The 18064-nt window shown below is 36.1% G+C and overlaps 1 protein-coding gene across 1 annotated transcript in view; it reads left to right on the plus strand.

Annotated features, from left to right (window-relative positions):
• CNOT6L (CCR4-NOT transcription complex, subunit 6-like) overlaps window positions 1–18064 on the plus strand; it is an 80424-nt gene that overhangs the window by 34584 nt on the left and 27776 nt on the right. Inside the window, exons 5-7 of the mRNA XM_006872900.1 lie at window positions 2209–2277; window positions 5834–5991; window positions 8658–8812. Coding sequence (XP_006872962.1) covers window positions 2209–2277; window positions 5834–5991; window positions 8658–8812 — 382 coding nt within the window. The remainder of the gene's footprint in view (window positions 1–2208; window positions 2278–5833; window positions 5992–8657; window positions 8813–18064) is intronic.

Raw genomic sequence — 18064 nt, forward strand, 5'->3', positions numbered from 1 at the left:
GTAGCCAATGTCCAAGTTGCCCATCCCTTTCTACTCTGTGTGGAGGGGGTGGGAATGATTCTTGCTGTAAGGATTTATTCCCTCTTTTGAGCTACTGATTCCATAGGTGTAGGTCAGGTTCATCAAATTGTATGAGAATACTTTTTTTTCCCTCTTCTTTTTATTTCTGGTTGAACTCTGATCATCCAGTCATTGAAGCCAGTACACGTGGGTATTATCTGCAAGTGTGGGTGTTCTTATGCATATGCTCTCTCTTATCAGCTGGACGCTTCACTCTCCACTCTAGTCCTCTGTGGCTCTGTCTGATTGCCTTGTGATCCATATACTACCTCTTGAAATAGTTGAACACCAACCGTTTCTTTTTGGTACCGTGACTGTGTATTCCTTCCATCTTCTTTGGATAATTTCTGAAACATTCAATATTTTGCCCTTGGAATCATTCAGTATTGCAAAATGAGGCTTGAATTTTTTCATTTCCCTCAACTTGAAAAATGCTGCTCATGTTCTTGCCTTTTGATTTTCTAACTTCAATTCTCGAGCTGTTGTTTGAAATTTTCTATTTATCTCTTTTACCTCCTCATTTCTTCTATTTGCTTTGGCATCTCTACACTGCAGAGTAAGTTGTGGAGTGTCTTCTCACATCCTCCCCCCCACCCTTTCTTCTTAATAACCTTTTGCTTTCTTTCTGTTTGATGTTCTTGATGTCATCCCATAACTCTTCTAGTCTTTGTTCTTTAGTTTTTAATGCATCGTATCTGTTCTTCAAATTCTGGTCCAAATTCATCGTATCATTTTTAGGGCACACAGCTCAGCATAGCATATAGTAACATACTGTCATCACTTTACTGAATTTTTAACAAAGTCAGTTTAGGTGGAATTTGCCAAGAAAGATTCCAGTAGCTGGAAAGCTCCTTATTTACTTTACATTGCTTTCCATATTGAAACAGTTATCATGATTCTGCTATGACACTTTTAGCAAGCATCATTATTTTCCAAGACACAAAATATGTTGGACCAACTGCATGATACTCATCTTCTTATGATAACTTCATTTCCTTCCCTATGTAGATACTGAAACTATTAAATAATGTTCACGCCACTCTGTGAAAAGTATGACTGCCATACCAAGCATCCTTTAGGTAGACTTAGGGTACTACAACAATGGTTAATAATGTTCACTCTTTATGATCTTGGATGCTTGAACCAAAATATGTCTGTAACTGAATAAAGATGTGTTTTTGTTGTAAGGGAATATATTTTCAGTCCCCAGATGGCACAAATGGTTAACTGCTTAGCTGCTAACTGAAAGGTTAGTTCAAGTCCACCCAGAGGCACCTTGAGGGGTGGTGCTGGGATGCCTGGCAATCTAGTTCTGGAAAAATACAGACATTGGGAACTCTATGGATCACAGTTCTACTCTGACACACATGGGGTTCAGTATCACCATGATCAGAATTTAGTATATAACAACTGACATGTTTTTCTGGTTTAATAAGTTTGGCATATCTGCAAACTTGAATCAAGTTGGAGTACAGTTGCAAAAAATTTTAAGAGGAATAATAAAACGGGCTAGATAATAGATAAATCTTAATGAATTTTCATTCTGGTTGTTGGGTAGCATATTACTCCATGATATTGATAATTGTATATAAGCAATTATTGTTTTACTAGTACTTTGTTTTTTCTTTATAAGTTAATTCTGTTCTTATCTTTCTGTTCTGACTTTATTAAAGAGAAAAATATTAAAATATTAAAATTAAGAAACAATAACTCCATTGGTAAATTCAGTAATTCTTATTGTAAAATCTTATTTATTTTTCAAATTTAATTTTTTTGGTGTTTTAGTTTATCAGTATTTGGAACTTCACATAGTTTATCATCGTAGTAAGGAACAAAGTTGAGCTGAGACAGTTTGCGTAATACTTAAGATATTAAAATTAATGTTTTAAGTTATAGTTTTTAATAAATACCATGTTCATGGAAATTCCAGTAGTGAATTTCCGAATTTCCTTTTCTGATGTTTGTAGCTATTCTTAAACTTCATTTAGTTTCTAAATCTTTAAAAATTCAATGTTGCCTTGTTAAATTTGTTTGTGGACCATTATAGAGGAAGACAAAACAAAAATTGACTTGATATAGTAAAATAAATAATGCTAATTTTAGAAGCATAAAATTTACTTACTAGTTTTAAAAAACAACTTTTTTCAGTTCATCCAGAGCAGCTTCCTCCGAGGCCATGGATTACTTTAAAAGAACGAGACCAAATTCTGCCCTCAGGTAATTTTTTTCTTTTTCCTTTGACCTTTTTCTGAAATACTTTGTGAATTATAATTAACAACTCTTTATCTATATTTATAGATAAGTTTTAAAATACTGATGAAAAGATTTAGAAAACAAAAACAGAAACATACTATCTTACACCGTGTATAAGTTCTTGTATCTTTCATAGCAATGTAAAGAGGCTTCAGAAGTTCATGGAAAAATTCCCTTATCCTTCAGTCTCATTTTCCCACCAGTTTTTTCAAACCCCCCTCATACAACTTTTGGTTTTAAAACTATTCCTGCAATACACTTTTCTAAATGACATGTTTCCACAGGTTATAGCTGATTTAAGAAAAATGAATAAAAATATGTTTCTCTTGAGAAAATTTAAACAGTTTAGGCACTTCATTTTTCCTGAGAGGGTGGACTGTCATCGGAAAAATAATATAAACTGGGTATTTATTTTTAATATTGGCAAGAAAATAAGATACTAAGCCTGAGGTTTAGAAATAGTACAGAATGAGTGTTAGAAATTTAAGAGTATAATCTAGCACTATATTGTTTCTTTCATTATTCCAGTAATGATTTGACATTTTCAGAGCTTCTTATTAACATATTAGATAGTTTTGGATTGGGAAGTCTATTTAATATAGTTGCTATCATTAGTATTTATCCAAATACTTTAAAACATCACACGAGTAATAATACATTTTCACTATATAATTTCATTTTTAAATTTACAAATGAAAATTTTCTCATAGTGAACCTTAGGCTAATCACTAATTACTGTAATTTTAATCGTTTTTAGAGTAAGTGAAAGTTAGAATTTCTTGCATATATTTTTAATGATATAGCTCTTCTCCCTTTTTTACATCCTCTTTTTTTCACTTAGGTAATAGGATTCAGCGATTAAGTAAATTAAGGTTCAGTTAAAGTTAATAAGAGGAATCATTTGCTTTAATATTGGAATAACAATGTTTGGAAATGTGGGAAGTGTAACAGTTTCTGTTTGCATTTTAAAAACATGCACTGTTACTGTATACAGTACGTGTGTGTCTTCCTTAGGTTATAATTTTTTTAAAATACCACACTATACAGCTGTAATATTAACCTGCTACAAGAGACACTATGTCAGTTTTATTAGTTGCTAAATTCTAAATAGTAGTCTTGGCTTTTTCTTGTTGAAAACCTACTGTGGATTTTTTGGTGTGTGTGGTGGGGGGGGGGGGGGGGGGAAGGGGATACATAGTGCTTCCCTAAATGGAAACTTTGTTCTAAAAAGGAAGGTGGTTTAAAAAATGCCTTTTGCTTCTTTTAATGCATTTGGGATGTGCTATAATAGCTGGCCATGGTTACGAATGGTTTATACTCACAAAATTCTAATGATAATTAAGTTATGTTGTAATCAAACCCAAGATAGTGAAAAAGGTGCTTTGTATAAGCTGAGTATGGGAGAATGGTGCTGAAAGCAACTTCGTTTATATCCCCCATGTTTAAACATTGCTACGTCTGTCTTAAGTATTACTACTGAATAGTTTTGTACACATTATAAGGAGCCTTGGTGGCTTTAGTGGTTAAGAACTCAACTGCTAACAGAAAAATGTGGCAGTTTGACTCTGTAAAGTTTACAGCCTTGGAAACCCTTTGGCACTTCTTATACTCTTTCCTATAAGGAGCTCTGGTAGCGTAGTGGTTACGAATTGGGCTGTGAACCTTAAGGTCAGCGGGTCGAAACAACCAGCAGCTCCTTCAGGAGAAAGATGAGGCTTTCTACTCCCGTAAAGATTTACACCCTCGGAAACCCTGTACAGGGTCGCTATGGGTCGGAACCGACTCGACGGCACTTAACAACAACATACTCTTTCCTATAGGTCACTTGGACCTATCTACTCAGTGGCAATGGGTTTGGTTTAGAGTTGGTACCTATGGTAGAAATAGTAATTTCTGGCCTTTTCTATAATAAAATTTCATGTCGTGAAGTCTTAGAAAAAAAATTGTGAATGAAGGTTATAACAATCTGCCTTGTTTCTTTTCCTTCCACTCCCAGAGGACATTTCAAATCTAGAGAGGCAGAGTAAGGTAAATGCAGGATGCTCACTTTAGAGTGGAGTTCTGGTTTGGTGCTGTGGGTTAATGTGCTGGGCCGCAAGGTCAGTTTGAATCCCAAAGTCGGCAGTTCAAACCCATCAGCCTCTCTTGGAAACGCTATACAGGGTTGCTGTGGGTCAGAACTACTCAACAGCAGTTAACAACAATGCTTAACAGAATTAAATAGTTCTGGGTTATATCTCAGATAAATAGCAAGAGAAAAAAATTATCTCACACTGAGATATGTCCCCTAGTGTACAAAATGGATACCAGTCAGACCCCTTGAAACAAAACCAACTTCAGTCCATTTATCTGAATAGTTTATTTAAAACAAGTGATTTTCAACCAGGCTTGTTCATTGTAATCACTTGGGATACTTTTAAAAAATATATGAATGCCCAGGCTCTAATATTCTGACTCTTGAGTCTCTGGGTTGTACAAATGGCTAATAAAGCTTTGCTACTACACAGATTTTCACAGAGATGTCTACCTGGAGGCACCTTAGAAGCAAGACCTGGCGACAATACTTTCCCAAATCCCTTCCTTTGAAAACTCTATGGAAGAAGTTTCTTCTTACACATATGGTTTATCATGAGCCAGAATCAACTCAACACCAGCTGTTTTTGTTTGTTTTGTTCTTTTGGATGTCAGCTTTTTAAATATGTAATTTAAGCTCTACAAAGTGATACTAATGGGTAGCCAGGATAGAGAATTATTAATATAAATCTAGGTTTCTCAAATACTAACCATGCATGAGTCACTTCAAGATTTTGGCAAATTGCCGATTTTGACTGAATAGGACCTGAAATTCTGCATTTCTGAAAGTTCCCAGGTGATCACTGATGCTGCTGGTCCTTAGAGCACATTTGAATATAAAAGCTAGAAATGGTCTTCTGACTTTATAAGTTATTGCACAGTCCTTTTAAAATATTAGGGCATTTTTAAATGAAAATTTTGTTTCAGAGTGAACATTTGCTTTTGGCAGAAAGGAAATTCTCTTCTAATTAAGCTTTGTTAAAAGTTCCCATGGTAATAGTGCCTTAGCAGTGAGAGACACATAAATAGTATTCATTATAGATATTTTTTAAATGAAAACTTATGAAATTAGAGTCTTTTAATCAGAATGGAGTTGAAATTTACTTTTGTTCCATTTATAGAAAAGCTTTAATTAGCAAATTATTTATAAAAATGAGCATTCTGACAAAATTTGAATTACCTTTTTGTTAAAATAAATTTTCTAAAAAATCTAAAATATGGACTTTTAGTCTAATCGTAGATGAGTAGAAGAACTTGGTGTGATATACTCCAATTTGGTATTAGTAGGAAGAGTTAAGCAGAAAATCTTGACTTAGGTATTTCACAGTGATGATTTTTAGGATGCATATGTGTGTTTATCTAGATGTTGTACACATGATATTGCTCTAGAAAAAGTTGCCTAATTTTCTCCCTTTTGTTTGCTATTTTTTTTTCTCCCACTTCTTAGCATCATTCACGGTTATGTGTTACAATGTGTTATGTGATAAATACGCTACCCGGCAGCTATATGGCTATTGCCCATCCTGGGCATTAAATTGGGAATACAGGAAAAAGGGAATTATGGAAGAAATTGTTAACTGTGACGCAGATATCATTAGTCTTCAGGTAACACTATAGAAATTAAATTGTTTTTAACTTAAAGGTAAACTTAGTATCTAACCTGTGGGTGAGATACTGTATTCAAAACAAAACTCAAAAGGAATTGCTTACTCTCCTCTTAAAAAAAGAAAAAGACAATTTTCATATGCATTTTAAATGTCATTTTCTCAGTAAAACAATTGTGCTGAATACAGCTATCCACTTACTTTAACATTCATTTATTTTCTTAAGTGAAAATAGCCTCACCTATTTTCCATGTTGGAGTCCTGGTGTGGTGCTGTGAGTTAATGGGCTGGTCTGCAAGGTCAGTTTGAACTGCAAGGTTGGTGGTTCAGGTTTACCAGCTGCTCCTTAGAAATCCTATATAGGGTCACTATGAGTTGGAACTGACTCGACGACGGCACTTAACAACAACAACAAATTTTCCATGTTAACAGTTTATCCGTGTGAGTAAATCATTGGTTTTACTAAAAGAGAAAACTGCAGATGATTGCAGACCTTTCAGGAGTATAATATGAATTATAATGGAATCTGTTAAAAAGAAAAAGTGCTTACCTGCAATTGTTCCTTAAAAGATAAACATTTAAACATGTAAAATATCATACTATAAATCATGCATTTTTATAGATTTAGATTCCTCAAAAATTTTATACTTTAATATAATTAATTCAACTGAAAAAGAAGCACCTTTTTCATAAAATGTGTTTTGTTTTTCTCTCAGGTAGGTTTTACTAATTTTTTTCCTAGCAATTTTCACATCATTTTGAGTGTTTAAATGGATTTCAGTATCTTTAAGTTTTATAATTGCACACATTTCCAACATAGCCTAAGACGAGTATTTATTATTTTTAATTTTTTTCCCTACTAGAGTAGCTTGATAATTTAAAATATGTGTGGTTCACATATGTATTCATTCTTTTGTGCATGGGGTCCTCTTAAAGGGATCTAGTGTGCTGGAACCAACTCCAGGGCACCTAACAGCAACATGGTTCATATGACTTCCTAAGGAATAAGACGTAAAAACCTCCAAAAGGTTATCATGTATTTGAATAATCAGTTGATGAAGAGTGAGAGGAAAAATTAGGCTGTTATAACTTTTAACTGTCCTCTTTTTTTTTTTTTTCATAAAGTATTTTAGTAATTAACCATCTCATACCCTCCTAAGGAAAGCATAATTTGGAGAAGAGTATCATTCTAATAAAAAATTATTATTTTCATATGAAAATAAATTTTTTTTTTGGAGAAGTTGAAAAGTCGAAAAATGTAAACCATGATGGGGAAACATAATTCTGTATCTCAGAGATAGTTGCTGTGTTAAAATTTCAAGTGTATTTCATATAGACATTTTTTTCTGTTTGCTTATCTATTTATTTATAGATGTATTTTCTAATTAAATTGGGATAACACTTTTAGCATATTGTTTTTGCACTAGTACACGTCTCATATTAATAAAATTCTTTGAAAATAGTTAATTTTGTAAATCTATTTTAATTGATTTAGCTTTTTCCCTGCTCTAGGACGTTTAGATCTTTTGGGGTTTTATTGTGAAAAAATAATACTGTTAAAAGAATCTTCACACATGAATTATTATCTTCATATTTGATTATTTCATGTTAAAATATTTTATATCTCAGAAAAATTAATCTTAATTAGTAATTGCCCACTTAGCAGCGACCTAGGATAATTGGTGTTTGTTGTTGTTATTGCTAAGTGCCATCTAGTTGCTTTGGACTCATAGCAATCTTGTATAGTGTTTCAGAGGAGTGGCTGTGGGTTTGAACTGCCAACCTTGTGGTTAGCAATCCAGTGCTTACTTAACATAGAAATTTATTAAATTGAGCATTTTCTTCTTATTCTTGGATATCATTCCTTTTCACCAAGGATGAAAAGAATAAATAATTTTAAAAATTACTCTTTATATATAAAATTTTGAAGGGTTGTTGTGGTGTTGTAGGATAAGCACTGGACTCCTTACTACAGGTCAGTGGTTCAAACCCACCAGCCACTCCTTGGAAACTCTATACAGGGTTGCTGTGAGTCATATCTAACTCGAAGGAACTTAACAACAATAAAAAATAAATAATATTTACTTTTCCCTACTAAGGAGTTCTGGTGTGATGTTTTGGGATAATGCACTGGACCACAAGGTGGTACAAACTCACCTGCCACTCCTTGGAAACTATACAGGGTCACTATGTGTCAGAACTAGCTCAACAGCACTGAACAACAACAACATTCCCTACCAATGATTGTGAGGATGGCAGAGGACTGGGTGTTGCTTTGTTCTGTTGCATATAGGGTCACTATGAGTGGAACAACTCACTAACACCTAATGAGTATCAGTCAGCAACCACTTTACCTGTGATATAAACAACCTTGTTTGTTTATTAGCTTTGGGGAAGTGAATTATAGTTGAATGACTTTGAAATTGCCTGTAAAGAAACCTAAGATGTAGTCTACTCTGCTAGCAGCTGGTTCTGTGTCAGTCTGAGAAAATCATTAACCTTTCTGGTTCTTTCACCTTTAAAAGGTTGCTGTTGTCAAATGGTCATGACTTGCAGTAAGATGATAATATTTGTTAAGTGAATTATTTGAATGTAAACTCATAATGTTTAGCATTTTATATCAGGTTTTTTTCTGTCATATAGATGATAACTTTTCTTTCATCTCAGGAAGTGGAAACAGAGCAATACTTCACTCTCTTTCTGCCAGCTTTGAAGGAGCGTGGATATGATGGATTTTTCTCTCCAAAGTCACGTGCCAAAATCATGTCTGAGCAGGAGAGAAAGCATGTGGATGGTTGTGCAATATTCTTCAAAACAGAAAAGTGAGTTAAGGAAGCAAAGCACACACAGTAGTGTAAACTTTAATTAGCACACATTTCAAATTATCTTTTGCTTGCCCCTGTGAAATAATTAAGAAGACAGAAAGCAAATGATATAAAAGCAGAAACTATTGGTGATATTTTGTTTCTTAGACTATGTATTAGGGAACAAGGATGCTTATTCTATTCTTTATGCTTGCATTATAAAATTACACTAAGATTTAAGAGATATCAGCTCAAAAATGAAATTACTTCCAAATATATATTTTTTAAGGAAAAGATTTGTTCTGGTGTTAAAAAGTAAGTGGCACTTTAAAGATTAGAAATAAGTGATCTAGAATGCTTTGTTGTTGTTTTTTTGTTTATTTTGGTAGTTGAATTTTTATCAGAATCATTCACTTTATAAACCTTTTCATCTTTTACAATGAACAGTTTTATACATTTATTCACTTAAATGTTTACTGAGCATTTTCTCTGTAACAAGTGTAATTCTATCATCATATTTCTGTTTCCTTAGTCCTTAGTAGACTCCTAATATGGTGTTGTAGGATAAGCACTGGACTACCAACTTCGTGATTATTCACTCAAACCCACCAGTTTGTTCCTTGGAAACCCTATACAGAAAGACTGAGTCGGAACTGACACAAAGGCACTTAACAAAAACATAGTCCTTAGTACTATTAGTACTGCTGAGTTTATGATGATTAGTGTGTCTTTGTCCTTCTTTACTGACTTTAAAAGCTTCATTATCTTTTAAAGGGAATACCACTAGGCACAGTATATACAAAGATAGATAGGCTGTAGTTCCTAGTCTCCCTGAGAACTCAATTCTAGTGGGAAAAGATAGACATTAAGGGTATTTCAATGTAATTTGATATATATAGGAACTCTAGTGTGGCAATGTTGGATAAGCCCTAGGCTGCTAGTCACAAGGCCGATGCTGTACAGGGTTGCTATGATTCTGAACCAACTCAACACACTTAACAACAACAATGGTATATATAAGATACAGAGCCCTGGTGGTATAATGGTTAAGGTTTTGGCTGCTAATTGACCCAGTGGCTGAAAGATCTGGTGGTCTCCTTCCACAAAGATTATAACCAAAGAAACCCTACTTAGTTACATAGGGTTGTTACGAGTTTAGTTATACTCCACTTGTTATGGGATTGACTCCACAGCACACAAGATACATAAAATAGAGGTATGCATAGATGAGGGAAGGATAAAAGAGAGGCACAGAGCTTATGGAGGTGGTGCATTAAATTGATTCAGACAGGATGATGGAAAGTGGTCATTATCAAACATAAAGTAAAATACTTTTTCAGGGCTGTTAATGTAGAAGGAGCTCTGGTAGCGTAGTGGTTACGAATCGGGCTGCGAACCTTAAGGTCAGCGGTTCGAAACTACCAGCCGCTCCGCGGGAGAAAGATGAGGCTTTCTACTCCCGTAAGGATTTACACCCTCGGAAACCCTGTACAGGGTCGCTATGGGTCGGAACCGACTTGACGGCACTTAACAACAACAACAATGTAGATGATGAAAGTACAGTAAGACAAAGATATGAATCTCTACTTAATAAAATACAGAAATAATTTTGTAGAGGCCTCTGTGCTTTAATACTCTTCATTTTAACATGGAAAATAATAACCTCTTCAGCCTAGTTTCAAGAACTAAATGATATTGAAGGATAAGTACTTTGTGAACCGTTTGTTGTCTTAGAAATATGAGTAACATTTTTGTTATCATATGTCTCTGTTTCTTTGGTGGTGGTGGTTATGCGCTGTGGCGTCAATTCTGACTCATAGGTACCCTGCGTAGGGTTTCTGAAGCTATAAATCTTTATGGTAGCAGAAAGCCTCATCTTTCTCCTATGGAACAGCTGGTAATTTCGAACTGACCTTGAGGTTAACAACGCAATTTGTAACCACTATGCTACCGGAACTCCTTTCTGTAGTCCTTTGTAATTTTCATATTCTCTTTAGTTGGATTTGTTATCTCCTGTATTCCTATTTCATCTGTTCTCCCTTACTAAATTTATTGTTGTTAGGTACCTTTAATTCAGTTCTGATTCAAGTACCCTATGCACAACAGAATGAAACACCACCAGGTCCTGTGCCATTCTCACAGTTGTTATTTTTTGATCCCATTGTTGTTGCCAGTGTGTCAATCCATTTCTTTGGGGGTCTTCTTCCTTTTCACTGACCTTTGACTTTACCAAGCCTGATATTCTTCTCCAGGGGCTGGTCCCTCCTGACAACATGTCCGTAGTCCAAGAGAAAAAGTCTCACCATCCTGGTTTCTTTCTTTTCTTTTTTTAAAAAATGTTTTATTGTGAATTATGTGATAGTTTATATGGCAGAACATTAGCTTTACATTCATCCTATCATATATCGTTTCATTGCCATGGTGACAATCCCCACCATGCATCATCAACCAATGAAGGGTATACCCTGTAAGCCTGACCCCTGGTCTTCAGCACACAGCCCATCTCTCTCTCTGAGTCTAGAGTCCCCAGCTGCTCCATCTCTCCAGGTCATCATCTCTGCCTCAATCTCTGGCATCACAGTTTTTCTGGATAGGGTTCCTTCCACGCTCTGTTCTTCTCCCTTGATGGTCCCAAGGACACTGCTCCTGGACTGCAAAGTCAACCACTCCCCTCCTTTTGCTACAAAATGTCTACCTTTACATTTCCAATCCTCACAGTCAGTCCTGATAACAATTATTCACTATTGTACCACAAGAGACCTATCCCCATCTCCATTTATCAGCCCTGCCCAGACAGATTGGATACTACTCAGTGGAGATTCTACCTTCCTCCATGCCCTCTGGATCTAGGTTCCCTCTTGAAAGCTTATAAGTCAGTCACTTCTTGCCTTGGTAGCCCCCCATTTTGGGTAGCCAATGTCCAAGTTGCGCATCCCTGTCTACCCTGTGTACCAAGGGGATGGGAATGATCCTTGTTGTAAAGATTTGTTCCCTCTTTTGAGATATTGCATCCATAGGTGTAGGTCAAGTTCATCAAATTGTATCAGATTACTCTTTTTTCCTCTTCTTTCGTCTTGTAGTTGAGTTCTGATCATCCAGTCATCAAAACCAGGTCAAGTGGATATTATCTGCAAGTGTGGGTGTTCTTGTGCATATGCCCTCTTTTCTTATCAGTTGGACGCTTCACTCTCCACTGTAGTCCTCTGTGGCTATGTCACTGACTCTGGGCCCAAGAGTCCCCAGGTCTTGCCATACTGCTGGCCAACTAGGTCTTCACCCGTGTTCACAGGAGTCTATTGAATGTGGCGGTAGCCATCCTAATTTCTAAGGAGCATTTTGACAGTCTTTCTTTTAAGACAGATTTGTTTGTTTTTCTGTCAGTCCCCAGTACTTTAAATATTCTTCATTAAAATCATAATGAAAATGAAGCAATTTTTCTCTGGTTTTTGTAATTCGTTCTCAAGTTTCTGCATGTATATACAGGGATTAAAAATACAAGTCTTCGAATTGGTTCTGACACATAATGACTTTTTTTAAGCTTTTATTGTAAATTGAGTGATCGTTTACAGGGTAGATCACTAACCTTGCACTCAACCAATAGTGTTTTGTTTCATTGCAGTGGTTACAATCCTTCTGTGTACCATCGGTTAACAGTATTTGCCTCTCTACCCTCTTTTTTTTTTTATATATACACAAAACACATAGAAAATACATATTCATTTAAACAACCAAAAGGCACCTTTTGCAAGCGAGACTCCTGCCCGCTGGCACAACAGACTTTCTCAGTCCGTGAGTCTATTTCTCTCCATGCTATTACTTCTGCTTCTGTCTCTGGTGTCACTGCTTCTGTGGTTAGGAACCCACACTCCGCACATGCTCTTTTCCTCTTGGTGGGCCTAAGGTCCTCTGTGGGTCCTCTGCTCCTGGAAGGAAAGATTAACTACTCCCTCTTTTCGTTACACCACTTCTGGACCCTACCCAGAGAAACTGTGACGCCAGAGATGTTTCTCCAGCATTGTTTCTATCACCAACGCCATATTTTGTAACTACTCATCCTTCCTCTTTGTTTCCAACCTTTGCCTGCCAATCACCAGTATCAATACATCCTGACTACATGTTTGATTAATTTCAGACTGAAGAAATTGGTTGTTAAGTTGTTACTTGCCATTGAGTCAGTTCAGACTCATAGTGACCCTGTAGGGTGTGTTTGAATCACCAACCTTGCAGCTGAAACATATCTTGGGGTTCAGGGCATTATCCTGCAGGGTCACAAGAATTCTTCAATTTCCTCATCACTGGTTTTAGTGGTTTGTGCATATATTTGAATAATAGTAGTATTTATCGATCTATGTGGTAGGCGTATCGATATTTTCTTATCACAGACAGCATTGTACTTCAAGACAGATCTTGTTATGTTCTTTTTAATGATGAATGTAACACCATTCCTCCTCAATTTGTCATTCCCAGCATCGAAAACCATGTGTTATCAAAATAAAAATGGCCAATACCAGTCTATTTCAGCTCACTAATGCCTAGAATATTGATGTTTTTTGTGTTGAAGTTAGTTTTTGACAATTTCCCGTTTCCTGGATTCACATTTTGTGTACATTTCATGATGTGATTATTAATGGTTGTTTACAGCTGTTTCTTTTCAATTTGTGCCCCGTCAACAAATGAAGGTCGCGGGGCTTTACTCCATTTGCCATCATTATGATCAGCTCTACTTTGAGGAGGCAGCTCTTTACTTGTATTTTGAGTGCCTTCCAACCTGAGTGACTCATTTTTTGCCACTGTATCTTACAATATTTTGGTGGTAGTCTTCTTGTTTCAATTCAGGATTCTGGTGGTGACAGTGTTCCACTGCTATTCATAGTGTTTTCAGTGACTAAATATTCAGAAGTGGTCTGTCTTTCTCGCCTTCTTTCTAGTCTCTCTTGCCTTCTTCCTAGTCTCTTTTTGTCTGCAAGCGCAGCTGAAATCTGTCTACTGTTGGTAATGGTAACCCTGCTGGTATTTAAAAAACTGTGGCTTAGCTTCCTGGAATCACAGGAACACACCAACCACCTCAGTGTGACAAACTGATAGCTAGTGGTAGATGTCAAGAGTTAACGGGATCAACAACTGATGATATTGAAGAAGTCCAAGCTATGCTGAAAGCATTGACAAAATTCATTTTGAATGAATACCAACTGAAGCTGTTTAACAAACAGATGCAATGTCTATGCTGAGATATTGAAAGAATGTTACCTGGGCAACTGACTGCACAAGATCCATATTTGTGCCCATTCCAAAGAAAGGTGATCCACTGGAGTGCACAAACTATCAAATAATTTCATTGATAATAATATGCAATTAAAATTTGACTGAAGATAATTATAAATTGGTTTCAATAGTACATCAACTAGTGAGTGGTCCAGAACATTTAATTGTGCCAGTGAGGAACCTGTATGTAAACAAGATTGCAATCATTCAGATAGAAAGGGAGGATTCTGAATGGTTTAAAATCAGGAAAGTTCTGTGCCAGAGTTGTATCTTTTTCCATAATGGCTTAATCTGTATGCTAAACAGATAGTTGGAGAAGCTGGATTATATGAAGCAAAAATGTGGCATCAGGGTTAGAGGAAGACTCATTAACAACCTGTGATATGCAGATGATACAATCTTGCTTGCTGTAAATGCAAAGGACTTAAAAAATTTACTGATTAAATTCAAAGACTATAGCTTTCAGTATGGATTGCATGTCATTGTAAATAAAAAATTCTGACCACTGGACCAATAAACAATATCGATAAATGGAGTAAAGATTTAAGTTGTCTAAGACTTCATTTTCCTCAGGTCAACCATGAACAACTCAACGAAGCAGCAGTCAAGAAATCAATGTATTAAACTAGGCAAATCTGCTGCAAAAGACCTCTTTAAAGGATTCAAGAGCAAAGGTATCAGTTTGAGGACTAAGGTGCACCTAATCCAAACCATGGTATTTTCAGTATCCTCATATCCATGTTAAAGTTGGGAAATGAATAAGGAAGACCATAGAAGAATCGATGCTCTTGAATTATGGTTCTGGAGAAGCATATTACAAATTCCATGCACTGCCAGAAGAGCAAATAGACCTGTGTTGGAAAAAGTACAGCCAAATTATTCATTAGAAGCCAGGATCGCGAGACTTCATCTCTCATCCTTGGGACATGTTATCAGGAGGGACCAGTCACTGGATGACATCATGCTTGGTAAAGCGGAAGGTCAGCGAGAAAGAGGAAGACCTCCAACAAGATGGATTGACACTGTGGCAGCAACAGTGTGCTCAAATGTAATGTCAATTTTAAGGATATTGCAGGACTGGGCAGTGTTTCGTTCTGTTGTTCATAGGGTCACTGTAAGTTGGAGACAGCTTAGGACAACTTACAACAAAAGTACATTGACAGGGAATTGCCAGTCATTCCAGCTGGATAAAGAGGAGGATGTGGAATGAAGGATATCATTGCTGATGCCACATAGATATTGCTGAAAGCAAAAAATACCAGAAAAAAATGTTTACTTCTGTTCTATTGACTATGCAAACACATTTTACTTGTGGGTCATAGCAAATTAGGGATACCATTGAGAACTTAACTGTACTCATTTGTAACCTGTCAAGAGAGGCAATGTTTTGAACAGACCAAGGAGATACTACATGGCTTAAAACCAGGAAAAGTGTGCATCTGGATTGTAGTTTTCCACATACTTTTATTTAATATCTATGCTGAAAAAAAATCTGAGAAGTTAGACTATATGAAGAAGAACCTTGGCATCAGGTTTGTAGGAAGGCTTATTAACAACCTGTGTTGTGCAGATGACACAACCTTGTTTACTGGAAGCAAAGAGAATATAAAACACTTTCAAGATGGATTGTGTATCATTGTAAAGAAAACAAAAATCCTTACAACTGGACCAATATACAACATTGTGATAAATTAAGAAAAAACTGAAATTGTCAAGAATTTCATTTTACTTAGTTCACATCAATAGTCATTGATGCAACAGTCAAGAAATCAAAACAACACACTCCATTGGGCAGATTTACAGTAAAAGATCTCTTTAAAGTGTTAAAGAATAAAGATATCACTCAAGAGTACTAAGGGATTGCTGACCCAAACCATGATATTTTCAATCACCTCATACGCATGTGAAATCTTGGCAATGAGTAAAGAAGACTGGAGAAAATGGATTTATTTGAATTCTGGTATTGGCAAAAAATATACCATGGACTGCTAGAACAATGAACAAGTCTGTCTGAAAAAAGTATGGCCAGATTACTCCTTAGAAGTAAAGATAGCAAGACATTATTTTACATACTTTGGACATGTTATCAGGAGGGATCATTTCCTGGAGAAGACCTTCATTCTGGGTAAAGTGAGAGTCAGGAAAAAAAGAGGAGAACCCTCAATGAGATGGATTGACACAGTGACTGCAACAGTAGACTCAAGCATAGCCGTAGTTGTGTGAATGTCACAGAACCGGGCAGTATTTCATTCTGTGTGCATTGGATCGCCACGATTCAAAACCAACTTAACATCAATGATGACTTTCAGTTTTCTCTATATTGTCTTTATCTCCATATCTCTACAATAAGTATATGTAACTTAATAAAAGCATGCTTTTTAAACACTTAAAAAAAGGCACAAGAGTGTGAAGACCTGGTTTAAGATTGAAAAAAATTCTAGCTATATGAGGGGGCCTTCAAAACATAGAATTAATAGATAATGGGGAAAAAAATGTTAGATAATGGAATTTTTCTACACATTTTTTTAAGCCTCCTTGGATATTAGTTCTTTGTTAGCTTGTAAGTAAATGGTTTTCTCCAAAGAATAATTTCACTTTTTATTAACAAAAATAGGGTCTGAAGAAAATGTCTGGAAGAGTCAAGGAAATTTTGAATAATGAACCCTCCACCCCACCCTACCCCATTCTCCAAAAGAGAGAGACCTAACTTTGGTGGGAATAAATTACAGTTGACCCTTGAACAACAGGGTTTTGTACTGTGCCTGGTCCACTTACATGTGTATTTTTGCTGTTTAAAATGCTGTGTGACTCTAGTCATCTCCGTATGAGCAGTTTGTTTCACCAGTAAATTGCATGTTATAGTAAAAGGTGATCTCTCGAGGTAGTTGTGTCTTTCTGATGGTATTAGTGCAATGCTATAAACCTTGAATAACACCATAGGATCCATACAAAGTACCACTAGTGATGCTTAAAGTACTCTGAAGAAGCATAGCAAGTTATTACTTTACAAGAAAACATTGAATTGCTTGATATGTACTGTAGCTTGAAATCTGCAGCTATTTCAGAACAAATGAATTCAGTACAAGGACTATTGTAACAAAAGAAAAGTAAATTTATGAAGCTGTTGCTGCAGCTACTCCAGCAGGCATGAAACATTGCAGTTTTAATAAAATATCTTTATCGTTTTGCAAATGCAGCTCTTATGTGGGTGCAGCACACGATACATATAACCATCAAATATGTGTTAATCGATTTAATATTATCAATAGCTATTCTCATGTGGCCTCTGTAGGGTAAGCACTGGACAGCTAACCACAAGGTTGGCAGATCAAGACTACCATTCTCTCCTCAGAAACACTATACGGATCACTTTGAGTTGAAACCAATTTGACAACACTTAACAACGCTGTTATCAGTAAGACTTGAAACTTCAATAGCCTCATATGCATGTGAAGGTTCGATAGTGAATAAGGAAGACAACAGAATTTATGCATTGAGTAATGGTGTTGGAGGAGAATATTACAAGTACCATGGAAGAGGTACAACCAGAATGCTCCTTGGAAGCCAGGATGACACCAGACTTTGTCTCTAATAATTTGGAATTTTGGAACGATTATCAGGATGGACCCAGTCCTTGGAGAAGGATATCATGTTGGGTAAATGGAGGGTTAGAGAAAAAGAGGAAGATTCCAACGTGATGGATTGACACAGTGGCAGCAGCAATGAATCAAACATAGCAACAATTGTGAGGTTGGCTCAGGACCGGGCACTGTCTTGTTCTGTTGTGCATAGGGTCGCTATGAGTTGGTACCAATTCTTTGGCACCTAACGACAATCACAAAACATTTCATGTTCTGATTACTAATGGATGTTTACAGCTGTTTGTCTTAATTTGGAGTTGTGCTCCATCAGCAAATGAAGGTTCAAAAGGCTTTATTGTATTTGTGTTATCACAGTCAACTCTACTTTTGAGGGGCAGCTCTCTGTCCCCAGTCACATTTTGAGTGC

Source organism: Chrysochloris asiatica, unplaced genomic scaffold (genome assembly GCF_000296735.1).
Source record: "Chrysochloris asiatica unplaced genomic scaffold, ChrAsi1.0 scaffold00214, whole genome shotgun sequence".
In the NCBI taxonomy this organism is placed as follows: domain Eukaryota; kingdom Metazoa; phylum Chordata; class Mammalia; order Afrosoricida; family Chrysochloridae; genus Chrysochloris; species Chrysochloris asiatica.